The sequence below is a fragment of the Cyclopterus lumpus genome, chromosome 9 (genome assembly GCF_009769545.1).
Source record: "Cyclopterus lumpus isolate fCycLum1 chromosome 9, fCycLum1.pri, whole genome shotgun sequence".
In the NCBI taxonomy this organism is placed as follows: Eukaryota; Metazoa; Chordata; class Actinopteri; order Perciformes; family Cyclopteridae; genus Cyclopterus; species Cyclopterus lumpus.
In genome coordinates this window covers 21383269-21402762 of record NC_046974.1, presented here as the reverse complement: position 1 = coordinate 21402762, position 19494 = coordinate 21383269, and the positions used below count along the sequence as shown (strand labels likewise).

General features: G+C 43.1%; 4 protein-coding genes across 11 annotated transcripts in view; 3 read left to right on the top strand and 1 right to left on the bottom strand.

Moving 5' to 3' along the window:
- The first annotated feature begins 62 nt into the window (after positions 1 to 62).
- Positions 63 to 5884, top strand: gkap1 (G kinase anchoring protein 1). Of its 5 annotated transcripts, none has more exons than XM_034541540.1 (12): positions 63 to 189; positions 610 to 874; positions 1416 to 1574; positions 1909 to 1986; positions 2809 to 2947; positions 3070 to 3098; positions 3279 to 3440; positions 4511 to 4597; positions 4774 to 4837; positions 4948 to 5018; positions 5137 to 5214; positions 5816 to 5884. In XM_034541540.1, exons 2-12 carry the CDS (start codon positions 632 to 634, stop codon positions 5855 to 5857), a joined length of 1152 nt encoding a protein of 383 aa, XP_034397431.1. In that variant the 5' UTR covers positions 63 to 189; positions 610 to 631; the 3' UTR covers positions 5858 to 5884. The 5 variants fall into 5 exon arrangements, with proteins under 5 accessions (XP_034397431.1, XP_034397434.1, XP_034397433.1 ...); XM_034541543.1 differs by having other exon boundaries at positions 129 to 217; positions 631 to 874; XM_034541542.1 differs by having other exon boundaries at positions 131 to 217.
- A 723-nt stretch (positions 5885 to 6607) lies between these two features.
- LOC117736422 (ubiquilin-1-like) lies at positions 6608 to 9979 on the top strand. Its single transcript, XM_034541747.1, has 7 exons — positions 6608 to 6880; positions 7195 to 7333; positions 7580 to 7701; positions 7969 to 8052; positions 8213 to 8328; positions 8469 to 8619; positions 8908 to 9979. The coding sequence occupies exons 1-7, from the start codon at positions 6764 to 6766 to the stop codon at positions 9049 to 9051; spliced, it is 873 nt and encodes a 290-aa protein (XP_034397638.1). The 5' UTR covers positions 6608 to 6763; the 3' UTR covers positions 9052 to 9979.
- A 1614-nt stretch (positions 9980 to 11593) lies between these two features.
- On the bottom strand, positions 11594 to 15599 carry LOC117736837 (probable gluconokinase). Of its 3 annotated transcripts, none has more exons than XM_034542433.1 (7): positions 15482 to 15599; positions 15285 to 15386; positions 15106 to 15166; positions 14766 to 14796; positions 14569 to 14655; positions 12966 to 13009; positions 11594 to 12405 (listed from the first exon to the last, which is right to left on the bottom strand). In XM_034542433.1, the coding sequence occupies exons 3-7, from the start codon at positions 15141 to 15143 to the stop codon at positions 12036 to 12038; spliced, it is 570 nt and encodes a 189-aa protein (XP_034398324.1). In that variant the 5' UTR covers positions 15144 to 15166; positions 15285 to 15386; positions 15482 to 15599; the 3' UTR covers positions 11594 to 12035. The 3 variants fall into 3 exon arrangements, with proteins under 3 accessions (XP_034398324.1, XP_034398326.1, XP_034398325.1); XM_034542435.1 differs by having other exon boundaries at positions 15285 to 15339; positions 15464 to 15529; XM_034542434.1 differs by having other exon boundaries at positions 15106 to 15386.
- Positions 15600 to 15732: 133 nt separating this feature from the next.
- The window catches only part of frmd3 (FERM domain containing 3), a 53748-nt gene continuing 49986 nt past the window's right edge, over positions 15733 to 19494 (top strand). Inside the window, exons 1-2 of one of the 2 annotated variants that reach the window (XM_034541567.1) lie at positions 15733 to 15760; positions 16240 to 16418. In XM_034541567.1, the coding sequence (XP_034397458.1) occupies positions 16314 to 16418 (105 nt within the window). In that variant the 5' untranslated portion in view covers positions 15733 to 15760; positions 16240 to 16313. Of the gene's footprint in view, positions 15761 to 16056; positions 16419 to 19494 lie in introns of those variants that run through there. The other variant, XM_034541568.1, reaches the window with a different exon arrangement.

The following is a 19494-nucleotide window of genomic DNA, read 5'->3' as shown; positions in this document are numbered from 1 at the left end:
AACTATACACGCTTCGATCTGTGATGTGTTTTCAACGTGTTTGCAATTACACCAAAGGGATCGCAGAGCGAAAGAGCAACACGTTAGGCGAAAGGGCGATCACCAATTGCGTTCCTCCTTTTGGGCCCCACCGGGCTTCCGTACTCGCACAGTCGCTGATAGCAAAACCGACAGCACCTTCCCGAACAGGTGAAAGTATTCTCTAGCAACTTTTCTCGTGAGTGCCGTTTCTTCAGAAACAACCCAGCTCGTGTTTTAAAACCCACAGACCGCCGTGAGTCCATGGATGTGTTTTTGACTGTCGTGCTTCGCTACTTTTCCACTTGTTTCGAGCTAACTAACGAACCCGGCTGCACGTTAGCTAGGTTAACTTACTGCTATGTAATGCTAGCAGCCAGCCTGCTGGGAACGGAGCCGTTAACGGTTCATTTAATGTATTATGACGACTTCTTGTTGGGATTACATACACCGACGTGCAGTCTGTTAGTCTAAATAAAGAGATCTACAGTGTGTTTTGGGGTGGAAATTGCAACTAACGGCTAACTGGCTTCATAACCGGCTCCAAGTTTTCCTAACTGTATTGTTCTTTGTCTCCTTTTTTGCCATCAGTTAATTGTCCTTTTTTTGAAGAATGGCATCGTCTGCAATGATCACGGTCCCCACCACCGCCTCCCGCTTCGCCCTGCTCCAGATAGACTCGGACTCGGACTCCGACGGCTCCGACACGGGGAAGACCACCACCAAAACCGGACGGGACGGGAAGCCTCGACAAGGAAAGGCAGGAGCAGCCGGGGGCAAAGCGGCTCAGTGCAACGACAAGAAGAAGGACAAGAAGAAGAAGAAGAGGGAACAGCAGCAGACCGAGGCAAACGAGGTGAGCAGCTCGCACAGCGGTGTCATCCTGACACGATTGTTGTTTCACTTCACCTGAAAGGAAACTGCAGAGGATGGTGCCCCGTTCACCACAGATGAAAACAGATGTACAGTTGTTCAGAGCAAGTGTTCAGTCAAGTATTCATTTAACCACTAAGCAGTGTTTAAGACACTTCAACAACGACACCCTTTCATTAATATGTCACATTTGTATAACAAATAAACTGCTCGACAAGGAAGTGAAGAGCTGCTAGTCACTTAGTCAATCCACAGAAAATACACCGGCAATGATTGTGATGACAGATTCATCTTGTAAGTCTTCTTGTTCTTTTCGATTTGAGGATTGGCTGCTTTTCTTTGTTTTATATTATTGTACACTAAATAGTTTTAGTCTGTTGGTCTAAAAAAAAAAGAAAAAAAAGTAAGTATTTGAAGAGGTATTTTAGGTCTGGGAAAACATAAAGTCAAATGTTTCACAATTGTTTGACACTTAATAACGAGAGACCATGTTTGAATTGTTTTCATGTCTTGCTTTCTATCAGTTACGCAATCTGGCCTTCAAGAAGATAGCTCAGAAGTCTTGTGCCCCGCCCCCCTGTATGACACTGTCAGGAATAGCTGGTGAACTTCTCAGTCCTGCAGCAGCAAACCACAATATGCCTCCAGAGGGGTGGCAGCAGTGGAAGAAGAAGGATGAGCAGGTAAGCAACAACAACAAATATGTGAGCTTGTTGTAATGTTCTTTTAATATTTGACATGCCCTTCAAGAATCCACAGTACGTCTAGCTGAGGTGAGCAGTAGAGAGCAGCCAGAAGCAGGGTATTCTTAGAAGTAAACGGCTTTAAGATGCTATTACTAAAGGTGACGGGTCCTTTATTCTCCTGTCACTACAATCTTGTCTTGATTCCGGCATTAGGAAAAAGCAGATGCATTAACTGTTGTAAATTGTCTTCCCCTAATATAACAGCATTTCAAACTTTTCATGTCTGATTTTACACTCGGTAACAACATCCGTTTTCCTTCTTCCTCTGTAGATAACCTCTGAGCTTTATGAGGCCGACTTGGAAAAGGCTTTAATTCTAAGTAAACAAGAGTTTGAACAAAAGAAACCGGTAAGTTGCCCACACACACTTCACTTCAATTCAGTTTATTTTGTATAGCCCAAAATTACAAATTTGCCTCAGAGGTCTTTACAATCTGTACACATACGACATCCTCACATCGGATCAGGAACAACTGGGGAAAAAGGGAAGAAACCTTCAGGAGAGCAACAAAGGAGGATCCCTCTCCCGGGATGGACAGAGGCAATAGATGTCATGTGTACAGAATGAACAGAGTTACAGAGTTACAACACATTCAATGAATATGACAGAAACTATTCATATAATGAGTAGTAGGCATGGACCACGATCCAGATAACTACAATCCATGTAAACAGAAGGAGATAGAAAGGAGGGGCATTGGCAGGGCCATGACACACTAATATTTTCAAATCTGAGGCACGGGTGCAGTTGTCAGACATATCTGCAGATTTGGACTCTTAGTCTGGAGAGGTTTTTAATATGCTGTTATTATTTATGGGTTTTGTAGAATTTTCTTTGGCTCTTTGTTTGTTGCACCATTCATGCCAAGGTTTCCTCGTCATTATGAATCTTCTAAATCATCACTCTTGTAAATTCATCATCACTTACATCTGTTTTTTAATTCACTTTTACTCAAGTTGTATTGTTCTCTAAGACCGCATTGTTCTCTTCCAGTTGGCTCTTAAAGCAGTTCGGCAGGCGCCACTGGTCATTAAAAATGGAAATGGATGTCCTAATTTCAAACCACCTTGTATTTCTTATCAAATTTAATGTAGTTAGTTTTTTTGAATATTACTTAGAAGTAAGCAACCGTATTTCCAAGTTAAAGTCAAATGATGTGCTCTCACTCAGCCCAACAACACAAACGCATCCTCGCCAAAGTCTAGAGGAGGAAAAGAGGGCGCAGGGAAGAAGGACAAAAAGAAGAATCAGCAGGCAAAAGATAAAAAGACAGTTTCACTGCAGGACTTCCAGGCTGATGGCAGTGCAGGTGAGAGAAACTTACTGATCACTTTCAAAAGCCATCACGCTATGACCTGGTGTGCTGCGGTCCTTTTAGCTAAACAGGCTCCCAGAATAATATTCATGTGAATGCACTTTGTTTCTTCGCAGAACATTTGAGTAAGAAACAAGAGAAAGAGGTGAGCCCAATCGTACAACTGCACTCTTGTCAAATCAATGGAACATCGTTGATTGTATTTGAATGTAGAATAAATATTTAAATCACCTGTTTATAATGTGCGTAGGTTTTCAATTTGTTGTTAAATATCATGTATGATGTGGCACATCCTTACTGAAACGCTGCCCTCACTCCCTTCCAGGACGCCAGAGGGGCCAACCTAGCGTTGGGGACCGGGCAGGAGGAGCGTTTTTTCAACAAGGTCGAGGACGACGTCACTCGGATTGTCCAACAGGAGAAGAAACGTGAGCAGTACACCAACAGCCACGGACAGGAAGTCATCGCCACGACAGAACACGAACCGGTGAGTAGACGGGCAGAAACACGCACACACGTTCTGTGTGATTTCTTTTTTTTGGGCTTCAGGTGAACTTTTTATCATGTTGTAAATGTTCACATCCCCGATCTGATCACTAGTCGTGTATCTAGTTAGTATGCAGGAAACCTGAGAGAACAGCGACTTATTGGACATTTGGGTGATTTTTGTCCTTTTTTATACTACATTTTGTCGCATTAATTAGAAGAAGGAAGACATTTTTTCCTTGCCATGTCCCATGTATCATATCTTGGTTATTTCAAGGTTCATACTTGTACTTTTGAGTTTCTGTCTGAACAAATTTTTGTATTAGTCCGAGCAAAGTGGAATCTTAAACTTGCAATAAAATAAGATATTACTTTATTCATCCCCAGGGGGAAATTTTGTGAAGCAGCAGCAAACATGTTTACAAAATATACAATACACTAAACATAATATAGCAGGGCAGGACATATTACATTTAAGAATTTAAATAATAAAGAAAATGTAAAAATTAAAGTGTATCTAAAGTATACGGTAAATGCGGTGCAAGTTTTATTGATGTTCATTTGAGTAGAATCTGGCCAGAGGTGATTTATTGCAGTGGGCAGGAATGTTCTCCTGTATCTGTAAAATGTATGCCAACCGAGTGTAATGTACTGTAATGCGTACTGTAATATTTCAAAGGAAATGGCATGCAATTTGCGTACAATCGGTTTAATACTAAGGATGGTGATGGAAATGAATGACTAGTACTCGCACAGCTTACTGTACGACGCGTGTGCATATTCCCCTGCTCGTCTGGTGGAAGGGCTCAGGACAGAGAGGGGAGAGCAGCAGGAGCAGGGTGGTATTTATGCCTTTTCCAGGAAACTGGCCATCTTGAGGTACAACTTGAATTGCAATACGCTGAAGTGAATGTTTTTTGGGGATCAATTATGCCCAAAATAAATTGTCTACCCCTGCTTTAGACATGCCCATACAGTTTTTTTATCAACGTTTTTCACTGATTTTATAAACGCAACATCACCCAAGTGAAGTTTGTGTTTCCTTACCTTTCCACCTATCCTTCCTTTTAGGATCCCCGAGCAGAGCAGCTGAAGTACGACCTGGAGAAGAAAGACCAGGAAATCGAAAAGCTAAAGAAGAACATCTCACAGTGGGAGGTCTGCAGGCATAAGCAGTTTTCACAATATTCCATCATTTCACCCTGATCTTCCAGAAAAATGCTTAGAATTTTGGTTACACAATGATGGTTTATTCAAACTGATTTGATCATTATCATAATGTATTATAAAAACAACAACAACAATGATTTTTTTCTTGCTGCGCAACTCTGCAGGGAAAATACAAAGAGGTGAAAGCAAGAAATTCCCAGCTGCTTAAGATGCTCCAACAGGGAGAGAGTGAGTTGAGCTTCATTTAATAACCCTCCTTTCTTTTGCTCCGGCCCTTTTCTTTCCCAATGACGATTCACAACGATCTGTCTGATATTGGTGTTCTTTCTCTCCTCCAGTGAAAGATAAAGCAGAACTCCTTCTACAGGTAGAAGAGCTGCTACACATAAAAGAAGAGCTGTCAGCAGAGGTGTGTCATAGTTGGATAAGGGTTATGAGAGAGGAACACACGTGTGTGTGTGTGTGTGTGTGTGTGAGTGAGATATTTGTGTATCTGTGAATTTTAATTATGCCATTTTTGTATTTAGGTAGCATCACTACACGGTGCCCTTGAACAAGAACGGTCTAAAGTCAAAGGTCTGCAGTCAGACCAACTAAAACATCAGGTGAGAGTTAAAATAATCACTTACTTCAGATTAGTGATGTCATAGAAACCAAGGAGCCATAAACCAGGAGATGCGCCGTGTTGCGTCATCGTTGGGGTTCAACACAAGTGCAGTAAAATCTGGTCTGCACATTCAAAATGCTCACCAGCTGCAACTCGATCGTAGGACACGGGGATTTGTGTCACTGAGCTGTTCACGCGGAGGGTGTCATAGCAGCCAACTTTATGGGGGAAAATTACAATTCTGAAGCTATTGAAAATATATTTAATAAAAGGCCATAAACGAATGCTCTCTATTTGAAAAGGTTCTATTGTGAATCGACAGCCGTCCATTCGATTGTACCCCAAAAGTTATGTCAGGACGAGAGCAACCAGAGAGCAACATCCCACTCCGGTCACACTGTGTGTCGTGGCCTTTGACCCGTGACCGGGTCCCGGCCTTCCTTCAGTAGCCTTGACCGCAACGCTCTGTTTTCCTGTTTTTTAATTTCTCTGTATATTTTTTTATTTTTATTGACACATAACTTTAATTGGTTCAATGAAATATGTTGTCGTACTAATAATTAATAACTGTGTACTTTCTTTACTTTTCTGGTTGGCAGGGAAACAAGAAAGGGAAGAAAGGCCCAGAGATGGATCTATGAAGGGCCCAAATGGCCACAAAAGTCAAATAAAATAAACAAAAGAAGAAAAGCACTGCTGATAATAATCAGGGTTCTCTTACCTTATTTTTATTTGATTTAGCTCGGACTTCATGTCAGCATATCATGCATGCCCCCCTAATTACACACACACACACACATGCACACACACACACACACACACACAGAGGCAGCAGGATGTATTACACAGCTGAACAAGAATTGCAGATGCTTTTTTAAAAATGATTAAGTTTAAACTTTGTGTTGAAATGGTGGCCTGGCAGTCGGCACGTGGTGCTGCCCTCTGCTGGCACAGACATCTTTTTGTGGTGTGTTTAATGCCAAATGTTTTGGTTTGTTCTTTTTTGTTCTCACTGTTAAGTAAATAAAATACTTTTTCAGTGAAAAAAAAACCCAACTGTACCTTTTTTGTATATTGTCATAAATCTAATGAGCCAAGTGCTAATCTAAGAACTTTGAGATGAACTACAGAGAAGCTTTTAGAAGAGTTTATACTATTGTACTTTTGGACCCATAGTGCAACCACGTGGGAGACATTTGGAGAGCAGCCTACGACGCTGTGAAAAGATGTCTTGAATGTGAAAGGGAATTTTAAGATCGTATATAGTCGATTATTATAACTGCTTTGGTGTACTATATCTTTAAATTAACTCCGGTTTCATAATTATTTGGCATGAATTAATTTAAACAGCTTACTTGCAGAGAACCCCCCCACACACCCCACCCCACACACACTCCTATTGCGCAGTCAGGTCAAAGCTGCCTCCACAACTTTCTGCCGAGTCATCGGACAGAGACGCACCTCCCGTCTGCGCGTGACTGCGCGCTCCTCTGGTCCGCTCGTCGTCATCATCATCATCATCATTGTCGGTGCGGACCTGGACTGAGATGTCGAACGCGGCGAGAGATGAGAAGAGCGCGTCCGGTGATCGTCGCGACCGGTCTGAAAGGATCCACGTGGCCGTCAACAGTCTCACCAAGAGCGGAGGCTGCACCGTCAGACAGGTCAGGGGGCCACGTGCATTTAAAGGATGCTGTGGCGCTGCCGGTGTGTCAAATGACTCCATTTGGCCTTCAAACTGTGTAGTCGTTTGAACAACATGTGCCTGTAGTGTTCCCCCTCGGCTGTGATGTGATGGTGTGTGTATGTATTTGTGTCCAGCTGAAATGGGGTCTAGCAGTGCACCTGGGGGGTCCCAGCAGAGCAGCTGGTCCTGATGCACTCCGGCAGAGTCAGAACTCCTGAGTCACCTTGAAGCCCAATTAAGTTAAACTAATCTTGTGTTTTTAATCTGTTTGTGGCGTCCTTACTCTCTCAGATCGTGACAACATCATCGGGGACTCAACAGCCAACTGAAGGAGAAAGCAACGCTCCTCCACCTGTCTCCAGACCCTCCACAGAGTCTCTCAGAGAGCGCCCCGCCACGCCCAGAGCCGATCCAAACCCTCACCGCACTGGTACTGCAGGCAAAACATACACACAGTTTAACTACCCTAATAGAAAAAGTAGAACCTCGAGCCCCATACGCTAGTGCCATACAACGGTGGGGTAACCAAACTAATCTGTCAACCGTCTGCTTTCTTTGCTTCTTGATGCATTTTAAGTTATTTTTTAAATGAACCAAGAAACAGGTCATTGTTTTAAATTGGCTCAACTAAAGCTAAATACATTTCCTCCTGCTGTTCTCCCCCTCTCTTCCTCAGGCATGCAGTCACTGCTGGAGGAGATCACAGCCAGTCCAGGACTAATGGAGAGCCTGCTGTCGGGGCCCTACGTCAGCAGCCTCCTCAGCTGCCTCAGCCAGAACCCTGACCTGGCTACACAGGTGAAGCATACGCAATTTATATGTGCATGCAAATGCATAAACATGCATGACGGGGGAACGCGTGACGGGTAATCACATTGCTTATTTTCACGAGACAACTGCAGGTAATTCAGTTTTTTTAGGTTCTGTTATTTATGAGCATCTGAATTGCTGAATAAAAAAATCCTCCCTTCCCCACTTCTCGGTAACACATGCACATATTCTCTCCACACAAATCCTACACACCCAGACACGTCTTCTTTAGGTCTCATTTTCATACCATTTCAGATGCTGCTGAGCCGCCCTTTGTTCTCAGGAAATCCACAGCTGCAGCAGCAGATGCGGCAGCAGATCCCTCTCTTCCTGCAACAGGTGAGTTCATTCGCTCACTACTAAACACCCTCTCTTCTTGCAACTAGATAACCAACAGTGTTACGATTGGTCCAACATTGGAAAAATGTCATTTTTCCTACATAGAAAAAACAACTCCAGTGCTAATTGTTTATATTTAATCTCTATGATAAATATGTAGCTGCAGAGTCCAGCGCTGCTGTCAACCATGTTGAACCCCAGAGCCATGGAGGCTCTGCTACTCATCCAACAGGGCCTACAGACTCTGGCTGCAGAGGCTCCTGCACTGATACCTATGTGAGTACTATGCAACATGAACACTCACAGTACACCTCAACCTTAGGATTACTCACAGGATGGTGGAGCTGCTCGGCAGAAGTAGTACTTTTATACAAAGTGCATTAAAGAAACCTTTCCACCATATGTCTGTCTCGCAGAGCCGGTGTTAATGATGCCCCTGAGCGGGCGTCGGACTCTGTCCTTAACAGCCAATCAGGAAGTGGTCCCCGGGTTGCCACGGTGACGGAGCAGCAGCAGCAGCAATTTGTGCAACAGATGCTACAGGCGCTGGCTGACACCAATCACAGGGTATCATCAGTGTTTCCTCATAACCATGACTACTTCTGTACGTCTCCTGGATTTTAATATCACCAGTAAATGTAAATAACATTTTCAGCCCAAAAGTGATTTACTGAGCGTCCTTGAACCTTTCAAACTGTATTAATGTTTTGTTGTATTTATTTCAAGAAGGTGAACAACGGATTCAGCAGAGACACACATGGAATCTTAGCAAATTGTATTTTCACACAAGGCACACAACCTCTTTAGTAATACTTTTTTTTTGGATTATGTGAGACTTTAAATAACTCTCCTCAGGTCCATGTTGACAGGGCTGAGTTCCACGACGAGCTGGAGCATCTGAGCTCAATGGGCTTCAGAGACAGAGAGGCAAACCTTCAGGTCCTCGTCAGCACTGGAGGAGACCTCACCACCGCTATACAACATCTGCTTGGGCTCTGACAACCACACCCAGATGTTGATCTGTGCATATATACGTACATAAGTGAAAGTACACATACATATCACAGAAAATCACCTACATTCAAACATAATGATATTATTATCAATGCTTACAAAGTGCTTTACAAAAAAACAAAACATTCTTAGTTTAACAGTGGCTCTTACCTTCCTACACTTTACATTGTTGATATTTCTGTCCTCTTTGTCCTTCCAGAGTGAGTGCTTTGGGTTATTATTATGGGTGAAACAAAATAATACAATCACAGATCCGTACAGGTACTGAGATCCAACTTGCAGCCTGTAGACTTGTAGCAACTGCAGACATATTTAGATTAAGGTCATGTATAATTCATCTCTGTCCATGAAGCTTAGGCCTCTTTTCATCTGGCCACCTGCACAGTAATGAGAGCTTGTGCCACCCAGAGGCGGTCACGTGTTCTTAGAAGTTCACATAAGATTCAAACCAGATAGTTACACTGAGCTCCAAAAGTTGCATTTCCCTCGTTTATCACACGGGAACTCTGATCTGCAGTTGATCAACTTACAACCCAAACCTAAGATGACTATGAAGAGTTGAAGCTGAACACCTGTGATTTCATTTTTGATATGTTCAAAACAGCCCCAGTAAAAAAAGAACCATGCTGCAGTGTTTGTGCCAGAAGCAGCGGTTCACCAACTGACTGAGCAACATACGTTCACTCATCTAGTTATGTGGATCCGATGTGAGCATAATTCAGTTGTTCATTAATTATGTACTGTATGTATGCACCGGTTGTCATTTCACTTGTATTTCTGATCATTTCCTGCTTTAAAAGTGTGTTCCCTCCATGCTTCCCTTGTTCACTGAAATGTTACCGGTACACAGAATTCAAAAGAGATGCTACAAATGATTATTCTCATTATCAATTAAAACAACGTTGTACCCTGAGTTGTTGTCGCGATCAATGAAGACGGAAGAAAAACACAAACCGGTTTCACATCTTTGATTGATAGAAATATAGTTAATATAGTAAGTGACGGATACATATAATCCACCACCTCCTTCACTATATTTGACATAAATCTAATGTTGTACTATTTAACTACGAACACTAGAGGGCAGTTACACTTAACCTACTCAGTAGCATCTGCCGTTATGGTCTATTCAAAATATTTATTATTCTCATTATTGACCCTTAGTGTAAATCATGTCCCTGAAATCTGTCTCTGTATATTTAGCTCAAACATGCAAACATGACGTACCAGCTGACCAAATGTGCCGTACATTATGTATTTAAACATAACAAACAAGCACAAAGTTGTATCTACAGGTGATTTTCAGCCACAAATTAAAGTGCACAGCAGGATGTGTGTGTGAGTCAGAGGGTTGCCCCTGGTCTCCAGCCCCGCCTTTGTGTCCTCACTCTTAAGAGGCCGAGTGGATTAACTGACACGCGACACGCCGACATCAGATATGTATGTGTGTGTGTGTGTGTGTGTGTGTGTGTGTGTGTGTGTGTGTGTGTGTGTGTGTGTGTGTGTGTGTGTGTGTGTGTGTGTGTGTGTGTGTGTGTGTGTGTGTGTGTGTGTGTGTGTGTGTGTGTGTGTGCGTGTGTGTGTGTGAGAGAGATCCCTTTGACAACCTGTGTGTGTTTGTCTGTTGCTGCCAGGCTGGCGGGCTAATCTCTAGTGACATGTGTGTGTCTGTGTGCAGTGTGTGATGTGTGTGTCCCATTCGTCTGGATGTGTGAGATATGAGAGTAGCCAAAGGGTTTTTTTCTGGATTAGAAGCTCCTAAAATATTCCAGTTGAGGTTTGCAGATGAGTCACACCACAAAAACAGCTCTACAGTGCTGAGTAGAGGTGTGTGTCTGTGTGTGTGTGAGTGCAAGTCTTCCCAAGATGCTCATAGATCAGGAAATGGATCATCTTGACCTGATTTGACCTTCATTGGGACTCCCTCACAGCAGTATGGAGCAGTTAAAACTAAACCTTTACTTTATCCTATTCAGTGTGAAGATTGCACTTTATGATTGGCTGGTGCATTTGGCAGGTGATGTTAGTGCATGAAAGCCGTTTTGATAGATCAAATGATACAGGAACAGGATTTGCAGTCGCTTGCAACTAAACTTATTTATTTGCTGATGCTAAAGTGTCAGAAACTCCACCGAAGCAGCTTCGATTTCTCCAAATCTATCTAGGAGCAGATGAGAGAAACAATAATGCTGAAGGGGTGAACAAATGGATCGTCTGGAGTCATATGGGACAATACATTGATGTTAAATTAAGTAGAATTCACCAAGGAAGTGTTACATAATTATAGATAGCTGGAGAAACGTTGCATGTGTGCTTCCACGGCTCTCAGACTCGGCTGTCTACAAGTTCATTGGGTCTCTAAACCAAACTGAACTTTAAAAAAGGTACAAAAAAGAAATGTAAATGTTTCCTAGCTGATTAATCAATAGGACAAATTTATTACATTACATATTCAACCAAAACCATCATCAGTTTAGTAAAAATGAATAGTCCCGTACTGAAATCAACCCAATATAGTGACTACAAAGACATTATAAATGTTCCATTTATTTTCTGTTCTTGCCAGGTAAAAAAAATACAAGAAAATATGATCTCATCTGTAAAATCCATTATACATTTCTTTCATAGTTAGGTCCATTTTCTACACAAAACATTTAAAACATCTTTTCTTTGGTACATCATAACATATTTTTTGTTTGAGGAAAATGAATCTTCATAAATTCAAAAATAGTTAATATCACTGCTCGTGTGAACTTCTCGCCTTTTTCTTTGAGGCATACTATTGAAGGTTCATATCAAATTGAAACCTTTGCCTTATCAAATACTCTGCAGCAAGAATATAGTGGAATGGCACCAACTGTGTTTGCTCCACAGGATCATAAAGATGCTCTGCTGAAGCGCTGATGAGGAGATCAAACCAAAAGCTTCTCTGTTGTGCCACAACTGAAATGATGCTTTAATCTACGACATTAACTAGATATGGACGGCTCGGGCCGAGCGTTGTGCTTCTGGACCTCCGTGGCCATGTCAGTCATGCTCCTGCTGACGTCCAGAGGCAACACATTCTCTCCTTCGGACGGAGGCTCCAAGATGTCAAACTGGGAACGCAGCAGGTCTGCTTTCATGTAGTGTCCCCTGCGGGCCACCATCCTCTGCTGAATAAGATCGTAGTTGCCGTGTAGGAAGAGGAAACAGACATCGGGATGGGTTGGAGGCAGGACATCTCGGCCTGGACCGGAGGAGGAATCCAGGGCTTTGGAGCCATGAAGCAGAATCTGTCTGTACAGGCGCTTCAAGGCGGAGCACGCCACAAGAGCATCGGAGCGGGAGCACCTTTCTCTGGGTTGGGAAGACAACAAATGCAAATAGTTAGCGGAGGGCCAAATTAGTAACAACCGCTGAATCGAAAACACCGTAATGTTGACGTGAAAAAATGTGAACGCTGTTCTAAGGGGAAGGAGGAGGAGGAGGAGGTGGTGAGGAGAGAAAAGAAATGATGCACGGATGAGCGGATAAAGGCTGACCGAGTGTGGAAGAGTTGGAAAAGAAGTCTTTGATGTCGCCGCAGACGTTTTAAGAGAGATGGCATACTTTCCAGTTCTCTCCACACCTCTTCACACTCTCGCTCAGTTAACTGCCTTTCCTCGCTCTCTCATCTCAATTTTCAAAACCATCTTTGATAGTTTTGATCTCTCCCCTCCCCCCCCCCCCGATAGTTTCACGCCTGCATATATACTTACCTCACTGCTCTGCTCTTCAGCTCCCTCTCCCTCTCTAAAACACACCATCTTCTCCCTTGCTGTCTTTACAAGAGTGTCTTCGGTATGGGATGTTCATGTGACTGTGCGTGTGCATAATAAGGAGTCCGTGTGTATGATGAAAGGTGCGTTTGCTTTTACCTCTCAATGACTTCATGTAGTCTGAAAAGCCACGGCAATCTGTCCTGAAGAAAAACAACAACATCACCGTTTTATGTTTCGTCATCAGCAGCACGTTGTCGACGTGTTTCAGAATTGTCTAGCAGCAGTTAGTCCGCGTTAAGAAATGGTTTTAATCGTTGTGATGATTTTTTTTTATTTTTCCATCTCATTTGGAGCCGTGTTTATGGCCACGATTGTGATTCCGATATTTACTCATTCGTTTAGCTGTTTTCAGTCTCTACCGACTCCTGGAAACATGTGACTCTGTTAAATACTCAACTATGTTCAGTTGAGGTGCGTCTGTCCGCCGTGGTCTTGCGTCGTGGTGTCCTGTCGGTTTGATGTTTATTCTCTGTAGTTTATCACGACGAGCCATTCTCATTTGATACATTGTTAGCATAGAAATAATGTTTGTAGCCGCTTTAAAGAAGGAATATAAATCTAATTACAGCATTGTCCATCAGAGAGAGCCGAGAAGCATCACGGGGGAGATATAGGGTGAGCTCATCAAACTAAAGGTTGTTTCATAAAATTACCAAACATGTTTGAAACTATGTGAAGGCATTGCTCCTCAGAGAGAAAACCACAACATTCAGATATAAAAAAACATAAATTATAAAAAAAGAAATACTGATATACACAGATATGCAGCAAAAGCCGTGGAGAAGTGTTTATAGTGGATCTTATTATTCCAAGTCAGAACTCACTGACAACATTTTCTGTTTTATGGACTGGAGTCTTTAAAAGATCCACTCAGGGAATCAGACTGAGATCCAGACGGACGTGGCAGCACTAACACATCTTTGATTACACAGCAATCAGAAATACAATCAATCCTAATTTGGTTACAACTGATCCGGAGTAACATGTATTTCACAGTGCTTTGCCTTTTTAATATGAAGAGGTGAACTTGAATGAGAGGAATCACATTCTCCTGGTCGGTTATGCCAAGTTCAACCTGCCAACTATTGCCATGATAGACACTTTTTCTTTTGCTGATCCCATCCCACATGTACAATCATTTTCAAACTGCCAACTGTTGAGTATTTATTTTTTAAACATTGGCCAGAGCAGGTCCTGGAGTAATTTTAACCAACATTCAACGCAGATTTCAAGAGCAGATTTCTGAGTGGGAGTTTATCATCAGCCACCAGACACCACTACTAGCAAACTGCTGCCAAATGCTGGTGGGGGTTGATGCCGGTCAGCTTGTAAATTCAACCTGGGCAGGTAGCCAGTCAATTGTTTGGCAGTCTACCTTAAGTTAGCATGGGCAGGAAAAAAAAGATAAATATTGGATGAATGAGAAATAAATCCCTCAACTAAATTTAAGGACTGTGGGCTGCAGTAAAAAGCTCAGTCCCCCCCCCGCTCTCGTGAAGCTTCCTCCGGCCACTTGTTGAGTGAGTTTGAAATAATGATTTACTCATGACAGAGGAGAAATGGCTCACTCTGTAAATGACTGACATTCAATTTGAGCTGACAAGACGCTGACGACACACACACACACACACACACACACACACACACACACACACACACACACACACACACACACACACACACACACACACACACACACCTGATCTGTGAGTGGTTCACCACGAGCCATCTTCTCAACGTTCCCTGGTGGGTGGAAGTGATCCCCTTCGTGCAGGGGCCAGCCCAGCTGACGCGTGCATGAACACACATAGAATGCGGTGTTAAGTCATACTCTGTGCAGATACATTGTGGGAGGTGTGTTTGTGTGTTTTTAGGGAGAGGGATGGATCAATTTACCTTTTCTGACAGGAAGGCCCCTAAGGCGCTTCTGGGAAGACATACATACAGATTAAATAACACCTGCCAACACGTTACTGTCACATTAATTACATCATCATTATCATATAATGAAGATTACTGTGCTGCAGTTGGCTTACTGCTTTCCTCAGTGACCTTTAACATATACCAGTGTACTATAATGTTGTAATGGGGCATCAATAGTTGATAAACTATTTTAAGTTGTAATCAATAATGTAAACATATATCTTATTCATTGCCTCCCAAAGCATTTACACATCTTTCCCACGTGAGTTCCACCTTGTTAGGTCAATAAAATAGATCATCAGACAATACATACTTTCCGCAGCCCGAGACTCCCATAATGATGTAGATCATCCCGCCTGCGGGTCTTCACACAGCTGAGGGCAGAAGCGTCCCTTTACATCGGTGTGCATGGCCGACACCTCTTACACACGCGAACATCTCCACCGTAGAAACATGTCGCGATAACAGAAGTGCACCTGTGACGCGACCTACCGTTAAAATGAACAGGTGGGGCTTCCGTAACGTCAGGTGATGGGACGGGACCGGATGGTACAGTTACTCATGTAGTCAGAGCCTTGAGTGAATGCGAACCCCCTGCGCAGGTGTGTCATGTTTAATTAGTCCTGATAAACATCTTAAAACAATAATGACTGACATACTGCACGTTACCAAAGCAAACGTCATCTTACAGGCGAACATCTTTGACTGGAGGAGCAGATGAATGAGATATCCTCTTTCCTGGTGACCGCCGGCTGCTTTGCGGAAGTACGTGATGACGTAGCACGCACACCGGCGACGTGTGCGCTTAAAGAGACAGCGTCCCTTTTCAGTGTCCGTTGCAGCCGATGGCTGACAGCTGACTTCATTATTGCTAAACAATAAAAGATAATCTCACAGTTAAAATGAGGTTTGACCGCAGCTGTGTGCATTTCTTGATCACCTTCAATATATGTCTCCAAACCGTAAAGGTAATACAGACACAAATGCACATGTTGATGCACAATGTTAAATGCAGTCATTTACCTTTTATGCTCCTATAGGAATGCGTTGATTTGAAAAAGGATTAACCAACAGCCTCACCATTTGTTTTAATTAGCCTTAAAATAACTGAGTTCGTAATATCCGCGAGTGAATACATAAATACCAGCTGGCAATCTGACACCACACACGTGGGGTCATAATTGTAATGTGTGGAAAGAGACATGGGAGGGAGGGAGGGAGAGAGAGAGAGAGAGAGAGAGAGAGAGAGAGAGAGAGAGAGAGAGAGAGAGAGAGAAAGGCCATCCTCCCTCCTGTAGATCCACCGGTGGGCAGGCAGGAGACGGAGGCGCTCTGTTGCATCCACCCCTTCTCTTATCCATCCACCCCTCTCTCCATCCACCCATTCATTCCCAAAGGCGTCACACGGGGTGACAAGATGCCTGAGACTTCCTTGTATGCATGTTAGCCTAGGTAGGTGCGTATGTCTGGTCTGCCCGTGGATCCGCTGACATGAGGAGCTGAAACAGAACCGACAGAAGGATGAAAATGCTCCGGTTTCGCAGCCCAAGCATCCGCTCCTTGGACCAGGAGGTCCTCTGCACGATCCGGTTACTGGACGACTCCGAGGTCTCCTGCAGCATCCAGGTAGACGAACGCCTTTTAACCACCTCGTGTGATTATTGCAAATATCACGTGGACGCGTGGACATTCAACGGGTGAATTAAACTACTCTCGATTTAAGGCTGCATTAACACTTGATTACGTCGTCATATTTGTACTGCAAACCCCTAACGCATTGCTCTTCGATAGTTGCCATGCTGCTGTGATTTACTGGAGAGGGCGCATGCTTTTGGCTCCATACCTTCTGTAAGAGGCATGCAGTAGAGAGAGAGAGAGAGAGAGAGAGAGAGAGAGAGAGAGAGAGAGAGAGAGAGAGAGAGAGAGAGAGAGAGAGAGAGAGAGAGAGAGAGAGAGAGAGAGAGAAAAAGCAGCCATAGAGTAACCCGTGCGTGTGTGTTGGGATGAAGTTTGATTTATCATGGCAGAAGAAATGATGGAGCTGATGGGTGTGGTGGTGGTGATAGTGATGATGATGATGATGATGATGATGAGGGCAGAGAGAACTGCTGTTTGGGATGTTTCTTGTAATCAGTGTAGGAGTGTGTGTGTGTGTGTGTGTGTGTGTGTGTGTGTGTGTGTGTGTGTGTGTGTGTGTGTGAAGAGAGGGAGAAGGGGCGAGACAGTTGAGCTTATTTGTGTGTTTTAACATCTGCCTATAGAGGTGATGATACATGTTGTTTGCAGCCAGCTGGCTTCAAGTGGCCCTGCCTTCTGTGTACTGTGGACTCCGGTGCACTCAACCGATTAGCAAATTATATTGTTATACATTCTTAAAAGGTAGACTATTTGCAAAACACAGGGTTGTTATTGAAAGACAAGCATTCTCAGAAAAAAAACCTTCCTCATCCATTTCACAAATCTGAGCCTTGAGGTTCAAATCTATCATCAACCTTTGAGACTGAGACTCTACGTGAAACAGAGGACATCTGCCACCTATGTACAATCTATACTTTCTTTCAAAACGAGAGAGGTAATCACGGTCCAATTGACGACAGGAACCACACCAACAAAAAGGACAATTCTATTCATTGCTTTTTTATTTAAAAAAAAAAAACTGTCTCAATGTGTCACCCATGACATCATGTCATAAGGATCTTAAAAAAGTGATATAGTCAGCAGATGGGTGAAGATGTAGCCAATGACTTTACAAGATCACGATATGCCATCTGCTAAAGTTCCAGTCAACGTGTCTCACTTTGAGCAAAAGAGTTGTCCCCATCCAGAGCTGCAGCCCTGGACATGTGGTTGTCCTCTGGTGGCATTAACTGTAAATCAGTGTTTCAGACCAGATTTTTGATTTCTAAAACAGGATCAACTTAAGCAAACAAGGAACTGTCCCTTTAAAAAAACTTTAGTCCAACCAACTAGAACTGACATGGAAGGAATAAAACCTGACAGCAGGCTTCAACAAATTCCCATTTGCCATCTAATATTGAACCTTTTGGGCTGCCTGAATGAAGGAAAACACAAGTTTCCCTGTGTTTCCACAAACAAATTAGATCCTGTGTGGCTCCTGGGCCCCTCCAGGCCCGAGCTGCAGCTGCTGCCAGAGAGATAAAAGTAAAAACCCTGCAAACCTGCCGCCGTATGATTATTAAGCTCATACGTGTTTAATAAAGCACGGCACATACAAATGTGTGCAATGCTAAACAGCATACGAATGCTATTCAAATAAACTATATCCTGTCTCCAGGCATTGCACCAAATTCATAGCTTTGTTGACAACCCAGTGAGTTGAACAGAGTTGAGGGCGCAGAGAGCGTGAACGCATCTCGTCTCATCCCGAGCCACCTTCAGAAAAGGTTGTAAGCTGCCTCTCCCCGGTTGTCTGACCCGAAAACACCGAAAACACTCTACAAACTAACTGTCTCGGTGGTCTCCTGCATGTAGCCAATCAATGATTCACAAAACAGCATAAAGTGCACTGGGAGAGAAGGAGGCAGCGTCCGAGAGATGCTGTGTCAGCGTCTTTGTGTTGCAGCCCCTCACATGCATGTTAACCTGCGTGCTTGCATGTCCCTGAGAGCTCAAAAGTGTGTTAAAGTCGGTGTACACGTCTGAGAACATCAGAGTGCGGCTTTTCACCAGGAGATGCAAGAGATTGTGGAAGTGTGCAGTGCTTTTAGCTGTGTGTCTGTGTGTGCACGATAAGGAAATGAACATTTATATTTCTGGCTGACTGCCTTTTCCAGGGCTTTCTTTAATGGCTTTGTGTTCCGGTGCTGAGCTGCTCCTTCCTACATATTTCATGACAGCCTGTGCTCCTCATGCTACACTTCTGCTGTTCAACAACGTCCCTTCTCCTCTTTCCACTCTGCGGAGACTTCCATCTCTTACTTTTTCTTTTCTCTCTGCATTATCCCCGTCTGTCTTTCTTATTTTGTCTGTGCTGCTTCTCTCCACTGTGCTGAATATGTAGGTCAGGAGGAGATGCCAAAGACAACACTAGATTGATTGCCATCATAAAGATAATGTGATAAGAAATAAGATTGTTCTTTATTTGTACATGCGAACAAATGCGTCACGACTTATTAGTTAACTTGAAGTGAGTCGTCGATGCACTTGTTTCCTTTATCTTTCCTCTGAGGCGTCAGTTCTTGACTTTGCATAAATGTGTGTGCATAAGGCTGGTCCCCTTGGGGAATGGCCCTGCATGGATTAAATGAAGACTTTAACATATCTTGAAAAACAACAAACAATAATTGTGAATTTTCTCTAGGCAAGACACCATGCAATTTTGCCTTAAGAATTAGTGAAGATTTATGGCCGGAATGACCACGGCCTGTCTCACTACTGCAATGTAGACACATTAAGGCAGTTCGAACTGCTGTGCAGAATACTTTCATTAATTTAATTTAATGTAAGACCAAATAGAAAGGAAAAACAAGATTCGCTCCCCCCAAAAAAAGACATATAAATGGGATATTAAGATTGAAATAGGAGATACAATAAGCTGGTCAAAGTGTTGGAGCCGACCTCAAGTTTTCTTGGAGTTTGTTCCAAGAGATTGAATACACTTTGAATATTCAACACTTCAAAGATGTATTCAAAGTCAAAAAATGTATTTACTTTGACATTGCAGCCACAGCGAGCTGCAGAC